The 21,079-nt window shown below is 42.2% G+C and overlaps 1 protein-coding gene across 2 annotated transcripts; it reads right to left on the bottom strand.

The window, feature by feature from the left end:
- Window positions 1-2,609: 2,609 nt before the first annotated feature.
- LOC127317065 (separase-like) lies at window positions 2,610-19,779 on the bottom strand. Of its 2 annotated transcripts, none has more exons than XM_051347590.1 (27): window positions 19,113-19,779; window positions 18,835-19,018; window positions 18,643-18,738; window positions 12,175-12,342; window positions 11,611-12,077; window positions 11,411-11,525; window positions 11,005-11,130; window positions 10,632-10,919; window positions 10,429-10,548; window positions 10,111-10,332; window positions 9,905-10,015; window positions 9,656-9,802; window positions 9,200-9,568; window positions 9,025-9,114; window positions 8,647-8,895; window positions 8,274-8,397; window positions 7,320-8,195; window positions 6,966-7,209; window positions 6,758-6,860; window positions 6,464-6,655; window positions 6,223-6,275; window positions 5,906-6,135; window positions 5,570-5,816; window positions 5,015-5,405; window positions 4,333-4,572; window positions 3,973-4,060; window positions 2,610-3,440 (listed from the first exon to the last, which is right to left on the bottom strand). In XM_051347590.1, the coding sequence occupies exons 1-27, from the start codon at window positions 19,769-19,771 to the stop codon at window positions 2,917-2,919; spliced, it is 6,723 nt and encodes a 2,240-aa protein (XP_051203550.1). In that variant the 5' UTR covers window positions 19,772-19,779; the 3' UTR covers window positions 2,610-2,916. The 2 variants fall into 2 exon arrangements, with proteins under 2 accessions (XP_051203550.1, XP_071677308.1); XM_071821207.1 differs by having other exon boundaries at window positions 5,621-5,816.
- Between the last annotated feature and the right edge of the window lie 1,300 nt (window positions 19,780-21,079).

Genomic DNA, 21,079 nt, shown 5'->3' with positions numbered 1-21,079 from the left:
ATAGGCGTTCTATTGAAAGGTCGTATGACAAGATGATCGAGGCGACAAAACCCGTTCAATCGGGTGTCAAGGAGATAAAAGGGATACACCAAGTCTACCAGCTCAGACAACAACCCGTTCAATCGGTCCCCCCTCTGAAGGTGTTTGACGGGAAGACCGTTCAAAGTTCTCTACAAAACACAACCGATTACGCCTTCGCTGAACGAGCATATCAATTTGTTCAAGGGAAAGATTTGGTCGAGAATCTCAGGAAGCTACCAACACGTATGCGTAACTTGCATTCGTGGTACCTTAATGCCTCAAAGGGAGGGACCGAGACTATCATGGTGCGAGTTAGGGAAGAGCACTACTTCCAGGAATACTGTGTGAACGTTGACTTCAACGAGCTTTTCCAGTTATACAATCTCCGGGCCCTCGACAAATCTATCATCAGTTGCTATTGTTTGTAAGTGATTTATTTAATTTGACAAGTCTTTAGCTCAGCTCGTTCATTGTCTGCAGATTATAATCTTTTTTGCGCTATATTATGCAGATCGAAGATGCTCGAATGCAAAAGGGACGAAATCACGAACATTGGGTTCATTGACCCGGACACAATGCATGTTAGAACCATAGAAGAACCCCTCTATAACAAGGATACACCGGAGACTTTGCTAAGGTTTTTGAAGCGACAACGTGACAAAAGGCTAATAATTTGGCCTTACAACTTCCAGCGTCTTATAACACATTATATTTTGCTCACCGTATGTCAAAATTTTAACTGATGACTTATATATATGACACTACATATTTAAACGTGCATAGGTTTCACTTTATTCTTCTCGTCATCAAAATGTACGATGGAGAAGTTGAAGTCTTTGACTCACTAAGCAAAAATTCAGAACTATACAAGTCTTGTTTTCTTATGCTCAGAAGGTAATTTCAATTCTTATCGGTTTGTTTCGTTAGTTTCCTGCTATCAACTAATTGATAACTCTTTTATGCATTTTCTTTTATCAGGCATTGTATGGGAAACTTTCATCAAGGAAGATAAGTCTCATGAATGGCAACCGAAGCTGCGATGGTGTACGAAAGTAAGTAGTACTACCTAGGTCCACACACATTTATCATACTTGACTATTGTTTGATTGAATTATATTCTTGTAAAGAAATGCCCGCAACAACCACAAGGGACTGATCTCTGTGGATACTACGTTTGCGAGTACATACACAGAATTGTCAGCGAGAGAACGAATAAAGAAAGAAATGAAGAGGTACAAAAACAATATTCACAAATTTATGTTCTTATCATAAGTTGTGCTGAGTTTCAGTAATAGTTGTTTGATTGTGATTTGATATATATATATATATACACACACACACACACATAGCTCATGTATTCATTTGTATCTTATTCTTTTATAGTTGGCAAGAAAGCGGAACAAGCTCTTAATCGAGGACCGCTTCATAGCAATAGGCGAGGAATTGGCGGGATTTTTCCTTCAGGACGTCTTACCACCATTCGCAGAGTACCACTATGAATGAAGATGTACATGTTACATATAGTTTGAGTCGGAGAGTACCACTATGCTACATGTAATAGACATATATAGAGTACGCACTCGGAGAGTACCACTATGCATAAAGATCGATCTTCATGCATGTACTACTTAATTTGCGATCTTATGCAATTACATGTGTGTTATATAATATGCACCAACTTGATATGCATCACCTTGATCTTCATGTACTACCTAAACCCAAACGCGTTTTTGGTGCATCGACGCGATATGAAAGCTCCGATACCCCTAAACCCCTCCAAAAACCCTAAACCCTGTATTCTCTGCCGCGGCAGAGATTCATGCATTTTCTCTGCCGCAGGTGACAACCTTTGGTACCGGTTCGTATTACAAACCGGTATCAAAGCTCCATGGCCCGGAGCTCTCCTGGTGGCCCACGTGGAGGCCCCTTTAATACCAGTTCGTAAGGAACCGATACGAAAGGGGAGGGGGGGGGGGGGGGGGCTTTTGTACCGGATGTTTTATACCGGTTGCAAAACCGGTACGAATGGCCATCTAGAACCGGTACGAATGGACGTTTCTCCACTAGTGAGATGGTACTAGTATAACAAAAAGAATCACAACTACTATAGTGTGTACAAAACAATACAAACAATTACTGATTAGCTCTACATGCTACTTATTTCCTGCAATTGCTCATAATTCAATTTTGAAGCACATGTATGACAATAACAATCTCAGAAATGCACTTTTGATCTTGGATGCTTATGCTCCTGCTACCGGAAAATATATTTTAAAATACCAAAAAAAAAATCAAAAAAAATTCACATGTGTATGCCAACATTCTATGTGCACAGGTCAAGTTAGGTGAAAAAACGATTTTTTTTTTTGTGTCTATAAAAAGGGGAAGGAAATATCTCGTGGAGAGTTTATTTTTAGCACCAAATATTGTCCTTTTTACACATGCCACAAAAATGTCATTTTTCTGTGAAACAACTTTGCAAACACATAGAACATCAAGATGTATGCGCGATATTTTGTCTGATTTTTTTTGACATCTTGTAATGTGTTTAAAATTCATTTTAAAAACCATGAGCATATGCTCCCAGGTGAAAAAAACGCCCTGTGACCTCTTTACTCGTATTATGTACCTTTGGTGCACTGAATCACACCAGAATGGACGGCCTGTCCTCTCCTCTAGTACAACGGATCCAGGGCATCATCTTGTTTCTTCTTCATTTGCTGCGCTAAGACAAACAACAGCATAAACATGTAATGAACACATTTGAGCCTGTGAAATGCCATGCCTATCGTGGCACTTTCCGTCGGTGCCGTGCAGCTGGAATCGGAATCGATGGCTCAAGGCCCACAGCTGCAGCAGCCAATCAGCAATCATCTCCCATTAAAGCGCATACCATTACTTCTTCCCGATGATAGTAGGCACACCGTAATAAACAGGAGATGCGCCGATCATAAGCGGAAGCCTGCAAGCACGCCTAGCTTCACTTATATGCGAAGCTATTCGCCTGTGCCTGCAATTGCAGCAATTACTACTGCCATTTATCTCTGCTCTCTGCTGCTGCTTCTTACCTCGTCGTGTACCTTTTCGTCTTGGCCTATCATCATCCTTTGCAGCAACGGTCATGGACTCAAATTCTTGTGTTAGTGGGCGGCAACATTTAGGGCAATTCTTGGCGGCCTTAAAATTTTCTTGCAACCATGAATTGAGCAATGCTTTACTAAATCGATCGATATCTTTATCCGAGACGTCCCAGAGATTTGCAATGACGGAAGGAGAACCAGCAAATAAATAAGATAAAGGTGCCCCTTGAGGAGCATAAGCTCCTTTGCAATGAAGTGTCCCACTACTGCAACCCATAAGGAGAGCAGCTGCGCAGTTATCTAACTTCTCAATTTCCTTTCCAGAGACATACTGACTTCCTGCAACATTGTTCCAGATTGGCCATGTTAGTACAGCAGGTACCTACCTGAGCTACCAGTTTTTAACAAGTATCTGAATAGTGAACTTACTTCTTAGTGGTTGGAGTTCATATTCCTAGACAGTAATAGCATGAACTTGAGACATTAGTTTGTACTAGCATCACAAGCAGTAGTTTCTACAGATACATATGCCACTACTACTGTAAGTGATAAGTTTTATAGCCTAAAAGTATGGTGCCATCTAGTTAATGTTGCCGTGGAAGTTCTCAATGAAGCTGGGTGAGCATTTTGTACTAATTAAATTCACAAGGGTAGCTATGCCGATAGCAGATTGTAATAGACAATTGGAGTGTTTTTAGCAAGTGCTATTTGTATCCTGCAAGGTGGATATTATGGTACTAGTGCACAACACTTAGATAGCTTCAAAGGCTGAAGCTGTCCAAGTACAAATGACTCCGACATAAGCACAGTATGCAAAAGTCAACAAAATGAAAAAAAAAAACTATCAGAATCTATATCCATAGTGCATTACCACTTCCATGTCCAAAGTAGAGAAAAAGATCATGATTCCTCAGGGCCAAGACGAGCTCTTCAGCTGTTGGAGCATCCCCAGCATTTCCCTGCATGCCATCGATGCATCACAATTATATGCTGGTGATTGTTTTAAGAATAATCCAAATTTATCCTTTAACAAAGCTTGCATCTTTCTTGGATTCATGGCCTAGCCATTTTTATTTATCATTTCTGGAGTGTAAAGATAGCAGTAAGTTTACCACTTCTGCATGCCAAACCACGTTTTGTTTTATACAACACATGTAGTAGAAATCTTCTTTTGCAATATACACAGTGAGAAAAAGGTTGTTTGAACAAAGAGTAAGCAAATCATCATTACCTTCCACTCATAGTTTCTAAACAACTGATAAAATTCTTCTTGTGTTCTGATCAAATCACCACTAGGATTCAACAGATAGAATGCATCAAAAGGGTCAATAACAGGAAAAGGAGGGGCCATGGCACTGGCATCTTTGTGATGATTAGTGCTTCTAGTCAATGCTAGAAAGATGCTTCTCATTGATGGCATGCGGTATATTTCTTGATTCCTTAAAGCAGGCAAGTTCTCCCAAGGAAGCATCTGCATTCAGCCATTTTACGTAGAGCTTAAAGAAGATAATATATGATGGGTATCGTAAAAAGCTGCTATTGGCAATATTGTTAGACAAACAATACAAGAAATCTAGCAGTACAACCTATCCTTTTGAGAATGATGCAGTAACTTCAAGCAGAGAGTATGGTGTTGTACCCAAGCAACATACATGCTAAGATGACTAAGCTTTACCTATGGAAGATCTAGCCTTACAGTGTTAATTTCATGCATTGTTTAATTATTTATCACAAAAATAAATAACATTAGAGCACGTCAGGCTAGATGCAGATGACACAGCATTTACCGTAATTATCCCTTCCAGCAGCTAATCAGTAAAGCAGAACATCCATCAAAACTTATAACGCAGAGCTAAAAAGACCTTTTTAATAACAGAAGAAATAGACAGAAACAAAGATATCATGTTACTCACCTGCACATCACTATCCAGGACTAAAATGACCGGATTTCTATCAACTGGCTCAGATAGCTCATCCACTATACCATTGCATAAATGCTCGAGGGTCACCAGAGCTTCAGCATCAGTCTGGCAAGAGATGGCTCTAAGTCTATCTCTTCCGCAACACCCTCCCTTGCCAAAGAAACTTCTATATGATATAAGTTGAGAAACACATTCTTTCAATTCATCCACTGATGCAACCCCACCAAGGATGACCTTCATGAGTGCTGGATCTACTTCAAGTTTAAATTCTGACTGCAGACCAGTGATTAGATTTTCCAGCACAGCCTCGCTATGTTGGTCAGCTAATTGGTGGCCCAGGAGAAGGCATTTCCAGGGTCCTAGCCACAATTCTTCAATGTTTCTGTTCAAAAGCATAAACAAGATATCAGAACAAAGGAAAAACGATTATTGAAATATAAACTTATCATAACGACACAAATTTTTAACAATGTATTGAGCAAGATATCTAGAGTATCATTGTGAAATATTTACAGCTTTACGCATAATAGACAGAAGAAAATTTACTCCAATATCTCATTAAGGTCATCATTGAGCTTCATTCTATCTGTCCACCACCTTATGGCGTTTGCTTGTCCATCCTTTGGAATGTGGGTCGCACCAGAGAGGGATCTAAAGTTATCCTCAAGTAGTTTTTTGAAAGTTGGAGCTACATAGTCTATTATAGTGTAGCTCCAAGGGCACTTCCATTTCTTATCTGATGTTCTAGTTGGATTATCCAGTTCTTTGATAGAAGAGTCCCCATTCTCTGCTTCTGTCAAAAAATAAACATGTGAATAAAAAGTGTGGAACTCAATATCATCTTATAGTACAGTATGAAATCACAACAGGAAATCTACACACCTTTCGAAATAGGATCCACTGGTAGAAGCATCGTGGTAGGCTTGTTTGTTGAATCAAACCTTGAGATCAACATCCAAGCAGGAAAAGGGGAAGGGAGAAAAAGTGTTTCCCCAAAAAGATTCACAATATCACCTCCAAGCATACTAATGCACACAGTTGGTACATCAGGAAGTTCATGGAAGAATTCAATTACATGCTTTTCAAGATGTTCCATGTCTGCCGATGAAAACCTAAAATAGAAGTTGTAGTCTAATTATGAATGTACATACAGCATATGAAACAATAAATAAGCAAAATAAGTATTTGAAAGTTTAAACCTTAGAAACTTTGGAACCTCATCTGTTTTGTCTGCGAAATCTCCAGTGACACCCTAAAAACGTAAAGGGGAAATTATTAGAGAAAATGATGAGTGCTACTCCCTCCGATCCATATTAGTTGCCGTTAATATAGATGTATGTTGACACATTTTAGTTCTAGATACATCCATATTAGCGACAAGCAATATGAATCAGAGAGAGTACTACTTTAATCCGGGTGTGAACTTAGAATGGTACAAACCTTTGTTTCTGTTTTTCTGGGCAATGCTTGTAAGCTTGCAAGGTAATGGAAATTGAGATAAGTTCCAACAGAATTTTGGTGAAAGTATGCGGCCCAATGATTCAAAGAGAGAGATCCCTTGAAATACAAAGGTAATCGGACCGTGGAATCTATCGCTGATAGTAAGAATATGCATGTAAGTAGCCTGCAAACCTGCAACAGGGGAGTCTTCAGCAGCAACTCACAAAAAGGTAGAATAGATATACGCACTAAGCATTTAAAATTACAAGAGCACATGACTGAAGGATCAAAGACCTCCTGGAGAAGTGAAGGACTCTCTCTGGATAGCACAAAAGCTTTTAGCAACCATGAAACAACATCAGACATTTGTACACTACAGAAGCTGCAGCAACCATCCCTGCAAATAGTGATGAAATCATGAAAGTTATAGCAAGGGTCGTGAAATGCTACATTAAGAATGTTCTGCATGTGAAATGCACAACCGGGAGTTGATGAGACAAACCTTGACTGTTCTGAAAGGAAACCCTTCAGCAAAAAGGAACTCATACTACATAGTATTTCTGCACGCTCTAAAGAAAGAAAATCACCAGTATTTTGATTCATGATCAGTTCAATTAAATAAGGTCCATATGTTCTATAATAACCTTGAGGAAGAGATCTGAAATACAACAATGATATGCACTGCCAGTAGATACTATGAACTTCATGAGCTCTATGTTTTCCACCCTGAGCTCCCAAGGTTCTTGCTGCAGTAGGCAACACATCAGGACGAACAATATGAAAGAATTAAGAAACTTAACTAAGTAACACATATTGATTTGAGACATTAACAGAACATAAACAAAAAAAATAGTACCTGTTTTTAACAGAAGCGACACAAGATGGCGTCGGCGAATGCAGTCTTCTCTGAACTGCAGTATATTCGCAATGCACTCAAAATTGAGTGAATTAACAAAAAGGCAGCTCCAACATCCAAACATATTGCATATGCCATCTCTGTTGCGGTCAACACCATGAAGAGAACGGTTTAGCTTCCCACAGACCAAACCACCTGTGGACAATTCGTTGTTCCAATATATCTCATTTTTGCTATTCAGTTCAGCCAAGTCTTTTTCACTTTTCACATGAGCAGTTCGCTTACTAGATCGGGTTGTTCTAGTCTTTGCATGAGCTGACACATTCTGTTCTTTAGCTAAACGTAACGAAGTTCTAGATGCTCTCTTAACTTTAACATCCAATGGTGGAGCAATTTCGGCACTCTTCAAGTTTTCTTCAGATTTTAATGCCATGAGTACATCGTACTGGTCAACAGGTACCTGACTGAACAACAAACAAGGAGTACATGTAGGTAACACTCCATCCTTGGCTGCTAAGGGTTCTTTCCCATGATCACAAGCTCCACGCTTGGTTTCTGCAATAGAATCTTTGATGCATAACATACAACTAGTATTAAGTTTATCACAGGAGCCAGCAGAACCAGAGTTATTCAATTTCTCCACGGCAGATTGGTACATGCCTAAAGCACTAGACAAATTGTCTGTTGACTGCTTCTGCAAGTCTTTCTCAAAGAGATTCCAAAACAAATCTCCAGCTTGCACATCAACTGATATCTGCAGAGTCAACTTGCATGTCTTGCATGAAATGAATTCATCATTTTCTGCAAGGAGGTCCTTAGCATATTTAAGTTCACCCTCAGCGGCATCCCATAGTTGTCTCTTGTGGTATAGTTTACCTAAAACATGAGACAGAGTGGACAGATGAACAGAAATAACAATGAAGTAATAGATAGATCATTAATAGATGTACGTACCTAACACTGATGTAAAGACAACAGCAAAAATTGGTAATCCTTGGAAACATGATATCTCCTTTCCTGTCCGTAATAAAACTTCTGCTTCGGCACCATCGCCAACCAATTCATGCATCACAGCAACCTGAGTACATCGTGAAAAAGCATGAATAATATGAGAATGCCTGTAGCCTACTTGAGGCCAGGTTTTATACTATGGAAATGATTGTGGTACTGCCAACAGCCAGAGCAGTGTCAACACAAGACATCGCTCATAGGTAGGTTGGACTCATGTTACCATGTGATAGATTGCTGCGGTGGTACACATATTCCACCAACTCCTTCAATCATTTTGCTGGCACTGAAATTAACGCATACCACACTATTGCCATACCTGTAATATGCTCTCAAGATAACATCTAAGTACATTCCATGGGGTAAGGAAAGTATCTCTCATGCTGCTTGGCCTGGTGCAGTCTGGCCAGATTTCAGCCATCGTTGGTCCCCATGCTTCAAGTGAAATAAAGCCTTGCCCACCAGAACATTGGCTTTCCCCACTTACAAACTTGCCCAAATTAAATTTGAACTTCTTTTTTAGGAGCTTCTTGCGCAATTGGAGGGCTTCTCTTCCATATGAAATGGCCTGCAAAATACAACAAAGGGTGTTCTAGTTACAGGGAGGCTAAACTATAGAGCAGCTCCACATCATTGAAATTTCATAATAACTGGAGATTTTCCACCAAGGTAAATTGATGAGAGAGAAACAGATTACCTGGAGAACTTGTCCTCTTGACAGAAGTCTTTCTGACAAATCATAGTACATGCAGCCAGCTAGATGGGTTGATTGATTACTCAAAGGACCCTGCAAAATCAAACAATACAATATGCATCAAAAAACGAAAAGACAATGCATACTACATTACAGCAATGCAAGTAACAGAGCTTACTTCAGAAACCAGAGATGATGCAACTTTATCAATCTCATCAACACTAGCATTGAAACCAAACAGATTTCCAAAGGAGTGTTCACATAATTGAGAAAAGAATTCAACAGGCCACAACCGCTGAAGAAACATAGTAAGAGAAGGATAATCTTCTTTGAAACAGTTTCTCCAAAATATTGTATTGTGGCAATCAACACCAAGATGCTGTGCCACATAAGAAACAAATTTCTGGTCCATTGGGAGATGACAGCATGCATGATTAAGGCGCCCGCTGATAAATAACATGGAGAATAACTTTTCTAGGGGTAAGTTTTCTTGCTTCCATATCATTATGATAAGCTTGCATAGCTCAAACTGAAGCTCAAAGCAGCCCTGATATAAAGTAAAAGCACATAATTATCTTGCTAAAATCCAGCAGTTGCACCTTATCGAACCTAATAGTTTTTAGCATGGCCTTACCTTCATCGCCAACAAATCAACCAGGGAACAAAGAAGTGGTACAAGAGTTTCTGATTGCTGCTGAAAGATCACACCAGGAAAACAATGATGCAAAGTACCCATCTTTGACCACAAGCCAACAACACTCCTAGCACTATCAAAGATTACCTATTCGAAAAAAAAACAAAAAAAACTATAAGCAAACAAAGCAAAGGCATGTTATAGCTAATATACAAGTGACTGTACAAGCAATTCATATGAAGCAGTTACCTTGCCGCCATGATTGGCTTCCTGGGCACAATGTGCATGCAGGCAATATGCAATAGCCAATTCATGGATCACAATTGTATTGCCTCGAGATGAATTTAGTAAGACGCCTCGCTGGTTTGATGCAAGAAAATGAATCTTAGATATCCCTTGTGGTATACATGAGAAACAGGACAGGAAGAGGACAGCAGGGAGGGGAGGGGGCTTACCAGTAAAGATATGGCTTCAGACAAGGACTCAAGGCAGCTGCTTATGTTTTGCACCCCAGATGCACGGAGTATATGTGCCTTCCTAACTAAAACCTTTGATCTGTCCAGATAATATTCTTTTGAACAATATATTTCATTCAAAAGAACATCTATTATTCTATTTTGCATGTTTGCACAGAGCATGGTCACACGGGATTCCGTTGCTCCATATGCTAATAATTCCTGCAAAAACCAAAGCACGTCAAAAGCACTTCACATCAGAATGAGATCAAAATACAGATACACCATTGTTAATCTTAACAAAACAGAATCTGTTACCTGCTCTACGATTAAGCCTATGAACTTCATTGGCAAGGGAGGCAAGCATCCCATAAGAGAGTGATACAAAAGAGGAGCGCTATCCACACATTGGCCATCTTTAAGATCTTTAAGCGTTATCTAAAGTTTGCATAAAAAAAATCAAACCACATCAACAAAGTGTTTGAAGCGGGATAGTTTCTCTAGTTTTTTAATGATAATACCTCCACCCATAACTTGATCAGAACCAAATAGCTTTTATGATAATCAGATGTGTCACTATAAACAAGCGATTCGGACAGGCTCTTCACAACAATACCAGGTATCGCTTTTGATCCACATCTATGGAGAACCTTAGTCACATTTGCTATCCTTGCAAATACACCTGCAATGATATCCTTTGGTAGATCCTCAGTAATGATGTGACCTTCCGTTATTGCTGATAGTCTACAGCTAGAAAGTCTGGCGTATGCCCATGTTGTTTGGCAGCATAGTTCTAATGCCTTTGGTGCCTGAAACAGTTCCAATGGTCAACCGTATAAAAGTCCATAGTAAAAAAGCAAATTTAAGTAATAGACCAGCACCCCAGAAGGGTACCTCTTCAAGATGTCCAATATTATAAAGTGCCACACCAATGTTCGACATAGAAGTGGTTAAAGAAATGAGCTCATCAATCTTTATCCATGTACTTGAAATGGCACAATTGATAGAAGACAGGCTCTTCTAGATTATGAAAGCAAAATGCATCAGTAAGAATGATAGGAGTATTAGAAAATAGTAAATCGGTAATTTAAGAATCAATTCTCCACAAATGGGACTGGTATAGGAAAATACGCAAAAAAGTTTGTTCATAATAATTTATACATGCAACAAAATGATGATGCTCAGAAGTGATGCAATAACAAGCTAAATGCATGTAATAGTACCCAGTTGTAAATGACTAAATGGTCTTCTGTTCAACTAATAAGATTCAGTATAAGTATAGGACAAGCGACTTAAGTACCTGGATAGCCTCGTTGGTCACAAAGGAAATTTTGACCGCTGAAACCAGGGTTTTCAGTAATGTTACACGTTGTTTATCCAATCTCTCCTTCTCTTCTTTAGACCTTTTGGTACAACTGTTACAGCACAAGAAAAAAAGAGCAGATTGCAAAATCAGAAATCACTCGCTTGTTAATACTTATGATTTTATGAGGGCTTTACCTATAAGCAACAAAGCTGGAATCAATGAATTGGTCCAGTGCCATTAAGACACAAGTCATGTTTCCCAAATTGGGAATTGTTTTTCCTTTACAGAAGTTCTCCCAAACTACATTTGTATGCTGCAATAATAGTATCTTGCAAAGAAACTCCAAAGAATCAAGATACGCCACAAAATAAATATGCTCATGTGACTGAGAATAACTATAAGTGTGTTTCTTATTGGGATGTCCAGCGTCTGTTGGACGATTTGCATGCTTCCCCAAACTATCACGTTGATTGGATTTGCCATTGTTGACACAGAAAATCCTTGCTAGTTTGTCAAGTGCAGTGTTCAAAGTTTGTAGATTCTTTTCATTCTTGAGAAAATTCACCGTCATAGTCAGGTGATCTTCGCTTTCTATTTGCTGTGTACTGAAGTGTAATGCGGTAGCATAGAGATGAAGAACTGAGGCGATGGGCACGGAAATCTATAATTTGCAAGAAAATAAATTAGTCAAAAATAACAATGGCATTGTATGGTATGCATTAACATCAAGGAATGCTAAAAAACAGTGCAGAATGTACCTCGGGAAAATAACCACCTTGTAAAAGTAATTCTGAAGCACCAGCATGTACACCTTGTAAAAGTAGTTCTGAAGCATCAGAATGTACATTCCTATTTGAAGATAGAAAGCTCCGAAAAAAATACGCTACAAATTCCAGTAACTCGTTTACAGCTTTCGGTGAGTCATCCTGGAAATGTTTACACGGTATTACAACAGTTAACAATGTATTTTTGGTGAAAAAACTCATTGTCTTGTAATTTTGCAGGATGGAGATGGGCAGTATGGAATTAGTACACCCGGTGCAAATAATATATGAGACCTGAAGTGCACCAGAAATATGCTTTGCGACTTAGGCCATCAGAAATAACAATGAGGTAAAATGCTTCGAGATAGAACAACAAACTGAATCAGGATTCTTAAACAGCATCTGCTGCTCCAAGACATCTAGCACATTCAGTATCACCACTAAAGTAAGGCCCCTTCTTTTGGACTTGTACACTTACTTATAGGTTCCACACCGGAAAAGCCCAAAAGAAGTCAAAATTTCTGGGTTGCTTCTCCCCACCGCCAGCCTGGTCAGCAATGCAATTTAGGCTGGCCGGAGAAGCGAAAAAATGCCAGCTTCCCGAGCTTCTTGGGTTAGAAACGAAGAGGTACGTATATCTCGTTACCCCTAATCTTTGATGTTGGAGACTGACCTAGGAGAGCCCAGAATATTCCAAGGAGTAATAGTATATTAGTGCTGTCCTAGGAGTGCTTGGAACATTCCAGTGAATGTTGTAGTCTAGGCTAGTGTCCTACCAGATTCTAGAGTATTCCACTGTACTAGTTAACATGTACCTAGTTTAGCTATATATATATATGAGGGTGTGGAGGACCTGAATGGGGTCTGACCAACCCATCTACAATTTCCCCCAAAGCCTACATGGTATCAGAGCTAGAGGCAGTGATGGTGTGTGCTACGGGCTGCCTGTGGTGATTCGGTGGAGTGAGGTGGAGTTCCGCAAAATTCAGGGGAAATACAACAGACGGGCAGAGGAGTGGAGTGCTACCCAGGTAGAAGTGTTGATGTGAGCTGCTGCAGAGGTGCGGAGCCAACTGTCTGCAGCGTTCGGAGTGGTGGTGAATCTTGCAAAGTTCGGTGTGGTGGTGAAGGGAGCAGCTGGGTGAGGTGCAGCTGCTTGTGGCTTGCAGTGAAGAGGGAGAAGCAAAGGTGCTGATTTCTGCGTGTGCGAGTAGAGGACAGAGGAGAGACCTAAGCTGCGTGTGCAGCCAGAAGAAAGATCCAGAGGGGTCGAGAGATCTGCAAGAGTAGGTCAAATATAGCAGAGAAGAGAAGAAGCACATAAGCTGGTTTGTTGGTGATTTTCAGCAATATTGATCAATGGGGGAGAATCAAACAATTGAGAAGCTACTTGAGAAAATGACTCAATTGCTCAAGGAGATTGAGAAGTTGAGACAATCAAGGGAGAGTGCAGAAATTCCAAAATAAAGTGGAAAAACAACTGTCCTAGGAAATTGTGTGAATCTTGCACAAACAGAAGAAGCAATCTCAAGTCAGGCTCCTGCATTAAATGGAACTTGTTCAAATTGGATTCTGGATTCGGGAGCATCAGCACATGTCACGGGTAAGTGGAGTGAGTTTGCATCATATACTCCACATCCACCCATGCATAAAGAGACAATCCAAACAGCCGATGGAACTTATCAACCTGTGAAAGGGGTCGGCAGAGTGAAATGCACTCCGTCCATTACATTGTCTTCGGTATTATATGCTCCATCGTTTCCGGTGAGTTTGGTGTCTATGAGCTCTTTGGTTGATGATATTGATTGTCGAATAATTGCCGATCGATATAATTGTACAATTGAAGAGAGGAAGACTGGAAGGAGGCTTGGGATAGGTGTGAGACATAAGGGATTGTGGTACTTGGATAGAAGGGAAACCGATGAAGCGTTGTGCACTGCTCTCACAGTTGTTACCAATGATGATGAGGCAAGGTTGATACTCCAACATTGTCGATTGGGCCATATGTCCTTTGATACTATGAGTAAGATATTCCCTGAAGAAATGAAGAAGGTGGACAAAGAAAAACTTGTGTGTGATGCATGTGAGTTTGGAAAACACACCAGGACATCATATGTGAGTCGTGGACTGCGGAGCACGTTGCCCTTTGTACTGATTCACTCTGATGTATGGACTTCCCCGGTGGTCTCTGTTAGCGGGATGAAGTATTTTGTCACCTTCATTGATTGCTACTCCCGAATGACTTGGATATATCTTCTGAAACATAAAAGTGAGGTGCTTACATGCTTCAAGGACTTCTATGCATATGTCCAAAATCGCTTCAACGCTAGTATTCAAATTATCAGGACAGATAATGGGACGGAGTATGTGAACAATGAATTTGGCAATTTTCTTTCCCAAAAAGGAATACTTCATCAAACTTCATGTCCTGATACTTCTCCACAGAATGGAGTAGCTGAAAGGAAGAATCCTCATCTGCTGGAGGTGGCTCGATCACTTATGTTTACCATGAATGTGCCCAAATTCTTGTGGAGTGAAGCGGTTATGACTGCTACTTATCTCATCAACCGGATGCCCTCAAGAGTGCTTGGGATGAAGACTCCATATGAAATGATCTATGGCCAAAATGAGTTCATCGTTCCGCCAAAGGTGTTTGGGTGTACTTGCTTTGTTAGAGACCATAGACCTTCGGTGGAAAAATTGGATCCTCGTGCTGTGAAGTGCATCTTCATTGGATACCCATCTGGACAAAAGGGCTACAAGTGTTGGAGCCCTAGTGAGCGGAGAACATTTGTTAGCATGGATATGACATTTAGAGAGTCTGAGCCGTTCTATGGAGAGAAGACGGACCTCAGCTCGTTGTTTGACTTTGACTCTCCTAGCACAATCGAAGCTAGTCGAGAGGGGGAGAGTGAACTTTTGAGGACAAAGGAACATGAACCATCCAGAGTTGTTGTTGGTTCAATTCCATCTCCTACGAGTGAAGAGAGATGGACAAAGCCAAATGAGGAAGAAAATCTAAGGGTGTCTACAAGGAGACAAGCTACAAGTGAGGAGAGATGGAGAAAGCCAAACGAGGAAGAGAACTTGAAAGTGTATACACGGAGAAAATCGTAGCATGAGCAGCAGCAACAACAGGTTCCCACGACAAGTGACACACAGGTGCAGGGGGAGCAACATGTGCAACAACAGGTTCCCACGACAAGTGACACACAGGTGCAGGGGAGCAACATGCTCCAACAGGTGTTGAAACTGATGAATTGTCTGATGACGCAGGACCATCTATTACGAGGGATTCAATGGACTTGCCCATTGCCTTAAGAAAAGGAACCCGAGCTGCAGCTAGAAAACCTCCAAATTGGTACCAGGAGGAGCATGACATTGCTAATTATGTATCATATGCATCTCTATCTACGAACTACAGGGCCTTCATCGCATCATTGCAATCTGTGGTGATCCCAAGAGACTGGAAAGTAGCAAAGCAAGACCCCAAGTGGCGTGAGGCCATGATAGAGGAGTTAAATGCTCTCGAAAGGAATAAAACTTGGGAACTTGTACATCTTCCAGCAGGAAAGAGAGCTGTTGGGTGTAAATGGATCTACACCGTGAAACAAAATCCAGAAGGGAAAATTGAAAGGTACAAGGCAAGACTAGTTGCGAGAGGATATAGTCAGACATATGGGATTGACTATGATGAGACTTTTGCGCCGGTGGCAAAGATGAACACGGTAAGGATCCTAATCTCATGTGCAACTAACTTCGGGTGGCCTTTGCATCAGTTGGATGTCAAGAATGCATTCTTGCATGGAGATTTAAAGGAGGAAGTATACATGGATATCCCACCTGGTTTCTCCACTCCTAGAACATCTGGAAAGGTATGCAGGTTGAGAAAATCTCTATACGGCCTTAAGAAATCTCCACGGGCATGGTTTGATAGATTTAGACGAGTTGTATGTGCTATGAGATATAAGCAGTGTAATGGGGATCATACGGTATTCTATCGGCACTCAAATAGCAAGATTACAATCCTTGTCGTATATGTTGATGATATCATAATCACCGGAGATGATGAGGTGGAGATATCACGATTGAAAGACAGCCTACGCAAGGAATTTGAGGTAAAGGATCTTGGCCAACTCAAGTACTTTCCTGGCATAGAAATTGCTAGATCCCCCAAAGGGATTGTTCTCTCCCAGCGAAAGTATGTATTGGACTTGCTTAGTGACACAGGCATGCTTGGGTGTCGGGTTGCATCAACACCTATTGATCAAAACCACAAATTATGCGCCGAATCTGGGGAACCAGTGAACAAAGAGAAGTACCAGAAGCTTGTTGGAAGGCTCATCTATCTATGTCACACGAGACCAGATATTTCATATGATGTGAGTGTAGTGAGCAGATACATGCATGATCCTAGAAGCGGACACTTAGATGCGGTCAACCAAATCCTCCGGTACTTGAAAGGTAGTCCAGGAAAGGGACTATGGTTCAAAAGGAATGGTCATCTAAATGTGGATGGGTATTGTGATGCTTGATCGGGCAAGTTGCTTGGATGATAGGAGATCAACATCTGGTTATTGTGTGTTTGTCAGGGGAAATTTAGTGTCATGGCGAAGTAAGAAGCAGCCAGTGGTTTCAAAGTCAACAGCTGAAGCTGAATACAGAGCTATGTCGCAAGGTTTGAGTGAGATGTTATGGGTGAGGAATCTTCTTTCACAACTGAAACTGTTGAGGAAAGGCCCTTTAAATTTGTGGTGTGACAACAAGTCGGCAATCAACATCGCAAACAATCCTGTTCGACATGATAGAACCAAGCATGTGGAGATTGATCGCTTCTTCATAAAGGAGAAGTTGGATGACGGTATAATTAAGATAAGTCATGTAACCTCTAGCGAACAAATTGCAGACTGTTTAACTAAAGGATTAGGAAATAAAGAGTGTAGTTCAGCTTGTAACAAGATGGGAATGATAGATATCTATCATCCATCTTGAGGGGGAGTGTTGGAGACTGACCTAGGAGAGCCCAGAATATTCCAAGGAGTAATAGTATATTAGTGCTGTCCTAGGAGTGCCTGGAACATTCCAGTGAATGTTGTAGTCTAGGCTAGTGTCCTACCAGATTCTAGAGTATTCCACTGTACTAGTTAACATGTACCTAGTTCAGCTATTATATATATATGAGGGTGTGGAGGACCTGAATGGGGTCTGACCAACCCATCTACAATTTCCCCAAAAGCCTACATTTGAGCTATTTAAATCCACACTGCCACCACCAAACTAAACGAATTGTTTTCCATCTTTTTTTTCACGAATGCATCAACTGGTCTCTACCCTCCCATCTTTTGTCTGGCCCCACATCGCTGGTAGCCTCCCCACATGCTCTTCTTTCCATTTTTTTTTGGGGGGGGGGGGGGGGGGAGGGGGGGGGTGCTGGTTCACCGACTGGCCAGCTGATCTGCTGCACCCCTTCGCGGTTGCTGCCTCCTCCGTGTGGCCGCGTCGCAGCACAGGGAGCAGCTACTCGCTTCCCATCCTGGAGCACAATCGTGCGCTGTTGCTTCTGCTGTGTGACCGCAGCTGCTCAGCCAGCGGCATGATCATGTAAACTAGTAATCATATATTTTTCTGTTACAATTGACTATCTAGTACCTCATGGTCACAAGGCAACAGCTTTACTGCTGCGCCAAGGCTCCCCTTCCAAGACAAGGAATCACACTAATAGCATAAATTTTGATAAGATTATGAACTATACTTCCAGCTTCACATTCATGTGATTTTGTCAAGTCACCACTTTTACTGCTAAACTTGAGTTGCGGTTGGTACTTCAGTGGATTATCATAATACCATTTTCCCAACCCGCTTTTGTTCATTTTAGTGTTCGTTTGACCCGCTTTTGCGTACTTGTGTGTCTAATTTTCCAAAGCTTTAAATAAGCATATCACAGAACAGTTAAGCAACCGCAAACTGAGCCTCAATGCAGATTAATGTGCTTCTGGATTATGTGAAAGGCAACATGTTTTATCTGCGTGAAATTGCTCAGTCACAGGGAAGTGGAGCTCTATATGGTTTAAGCAGCCAAAAGTGTAAATACTAAATACCTTGCACTGAATTTACTATACTTGACACACATGAACAGTTTCTCGAGCACGATTTTATGATCCAGTATAAATTAAAGAATAAGTGCCGTACCGAAAGAAGTGTAAACCATAGCTAGGAAACAATGTTTAGCAAGATAGGTTTACAAAGTCTAACTATTGATAGGCCTTATTCTACTTTTAATCACACACATCTCCAAAGCAACGAGTCCCACTAATAATTTGAATTTTGGAAATTTAGGAACATTATCTAGCTTCACATTCATGTGGCAGAGTCAAGTAACGAATTTTACTGCTAACTTTCATGCAGTTTAACGTTCTTCTCAATTTTAGCGAAATGCATCATGTTCCGGTGGGATTTACATACCTTGATATGTGAAACAACAGTCTTCAACACACCAAGCAAAAGATGCGTGCTCCCTCCCCAACTCAAATCTACATTAGAACAGATCATGTGTGCAACCTTGAACCAGAATAAACAGTAGAACCATTAGCAAATCAACAGGAATAAGTTATATTGGTCGAGTTCCAATCGCAATTAATTCGCTAGTGCACGTACCTCGGGCAAGTGTTGGATCATTTCTGGCTTCTCACACTCCTCTAATGTTGCAGCACAGAATTTGTGCACTAGCTTTTCATCGAAATACCGAGACTTGGCACTGGCAGCCAGGAAAACAGCACAGTGGCTGAGCGCATCCACAAGCAGAGTGAGATAATTCGCGCTGGACTCCTCGGTCAGAATCCTGCAGACGGACAAAATCTCATAGTCACACACTGTATATGCATCGCGTGCGTTGTTTAGTTTAGTAAGGAGAAGAAAAATGCAGAGTTAACCACCGGAGCCATGGGCGGAGCTGGTGAACGAGGAGGAGGAGGCGTTGATACGGCGCGGCTTCCTTCACCTTGCCCTTTCTGGCGCAATTCGCAAGGCACACGGTGAGGTCGACCGCGAGTGCGGTGATTTCTTCAGGGTCCTCCTCCATTGCGGCGCCTGCGGGCGGCTCGGGGAGGTGGGACGCGGGCCCAAGGGCGGCCGTCGGCGAGAGCGCGCGGCGGAGGGCGTCTAGGGTGGCGGCGGCCTCCGCCTCGGCGCGCGCGTAGTGGCCGCGGGACTCGAGGCAGCGCAGGAAGTGGCGGCGCTGGAGCAGCACGGAGTAGGGCTTCCCGGCGAGGCACGCGGAGATGGCGGCCAGGCAGTCGAGGACGAGGCCGTAGATCTCGAGCAGATCGTCGGCGGCCGATCTAGAGTTCGATCGTAGGAGCTGGAGCGCGCGCGAGAGGAACGGGAGGAACCGCTTCGCGAGGGGGCGGACGGCGGCCGCGTCGGGGGTGGGCTTCTTCGTCGTCCTCTTGGGCGGTGGCCTGGGGTTGTTAGGGCTCGCGGTGATCAGGTACGGGGAGAAGGGCTGGAGGTAGGCGGAGATGCGGGCGTGAAGTCCGGCGCCGGAGCCGGGGGAGGAGAGAGCGGCGAGGAGGTCGGCGGCGGCGGGCTCCATCGCCGTGGCCGGTGGCCCGTGCGTGGGGAATTTTTCAGTTTTGGACGTTTGGGCGGGAGGCCGGAGGATGGGAATGGAATGGGCGGAGGGTTTTCGTGCAAGCGGCCGATAACAAGCGTACGGCGGAAGATTAGAAGTTCACGCCAGCGGCTACGTGGGCTGGCCCAACAAACCGACGCTCACGCCAGCTGTTGACTGTTCCACTTTTTTTTGTCTCAAAAGAAAAAAAACGTTTGTGCAACATTTTTAGGCATGGCGAATCGAACGCAAAAAATGTTGTCCCGAGATGCCTATTTTTCTAACAAGCATGCAAATCCAGGCAAAAAACTGAACATGACAAGTGAAAGGATCGGTATGGTCAACTAAAGGGGGTGAATATGGCAAACAGAGCTTGACTCTGGTGGTTAGGTTCCTTGTGGTGGAACCAGCCCACCCAGGTTCAAGTCCTAGATTTGACATGGGTGTTTGCATTTACCTGGATTTATTCCAGGATTTAACCGGCGCTATGCTTTCAGTGGTAGGTGACGTGCTCGTCAACAGCGAGGCGCCAGTGGTGACTTCGTCAACCTCAAGATATGCCGGCTCAGTCCCTCGGAGGTGCTCATAGGGGTAGGGGTGCGTACGTGCGTTCATAGGGGTGTTTGTACGTGCGTGTTTGTGAGCGTCTGTGTTGTACTGTGTTCTCAAAAAAAAAAGGGGTGAATATGCGACTAACAATTTTTAATATATTTTCAAATTCTAAGGGATGCAACAAGAATATAGGTTATTATGCAACTAGATGGACAATCCATATGCCAAGCTCACAATAAGCAACAAGTTAGATAAGATACACAACAAAGCTAGCTTGGAACAACTAAGTGAAGGAAAGAAATAACCACAAGTGGAGACGATGGTGTAGTTCCCAAAGGTCCACTACTACGGAAAGGCTTACCGCCGACGACCTGAAAAAGCTTACCGCCGGCGTTTTCGGATTCGCCGGCGATAACCTCGCCGGTGGTAAGCGCTTACCGCCGGCGTCCTCGGATTCGCCAGCGGTAACTAGCCTTTACCGCCAACGTTTTCCCCAGTTCGCCAGGGGTAACCAGTTTACCACCGGCACCTAGCCAATTTCGCCGGCGGTAGCATATACAAGAGAGAAAAACAATGCAGAAAACCCATTCACACATTGCAATGTATCTTACAAAGAGATCCTGAAGAAAATAAAAAGTACAACACAGTCACTGAATTTTACAGTAAGGACCTTGGACAAAAAAGAAAAAAAGCAATCGAGCACATCCACCACTCCATGTCCGGCGGCGGCGTCTAGGC

Source organism: Lolium perenne, chromosome 1 (assembly GCF_019359855.2).
Source record: "Lolium perenne isolate Kyuss_39 chromosome 1, Kyuss_2.0, whole genome shotgun sequence".
Classification (NCBI taxonomy): domain Eukaryota; kingdom Viridiplantae; phylum Streptophyta; class Magnoliopsida; order Poales; family Poaceae; genus Lolium; species Lolium perenne.
Note: the sequence above shows the minus strand (reverse complement) of the source record. Positions and strands in the feature narration are given on the sequence as shown.

Coding starts and splice junctions, on each gene's coding strand:
- LOC127317065 (XM_051347590.1), bottom strand. CDS start 19,771: ATGGAGCCCGCCGCCGCCGACCTCCTCGCCGCTCTCTCCTCCCCCGGC. Junction 10,549..10,631: donor TGATCAAGTTATGGGTGGAG/GTATTATCATTA, acceptor TGCAAACTTTAG/ATAACGCTTAAAGATCTTAA. Junction 9,115..9,199: donor CATCATCTCTGGTTTCTGAA/GTAAGCTCTGTT, acceptor TTGATTTTGCAG/GGTCCTTTGAGTAATCAATC.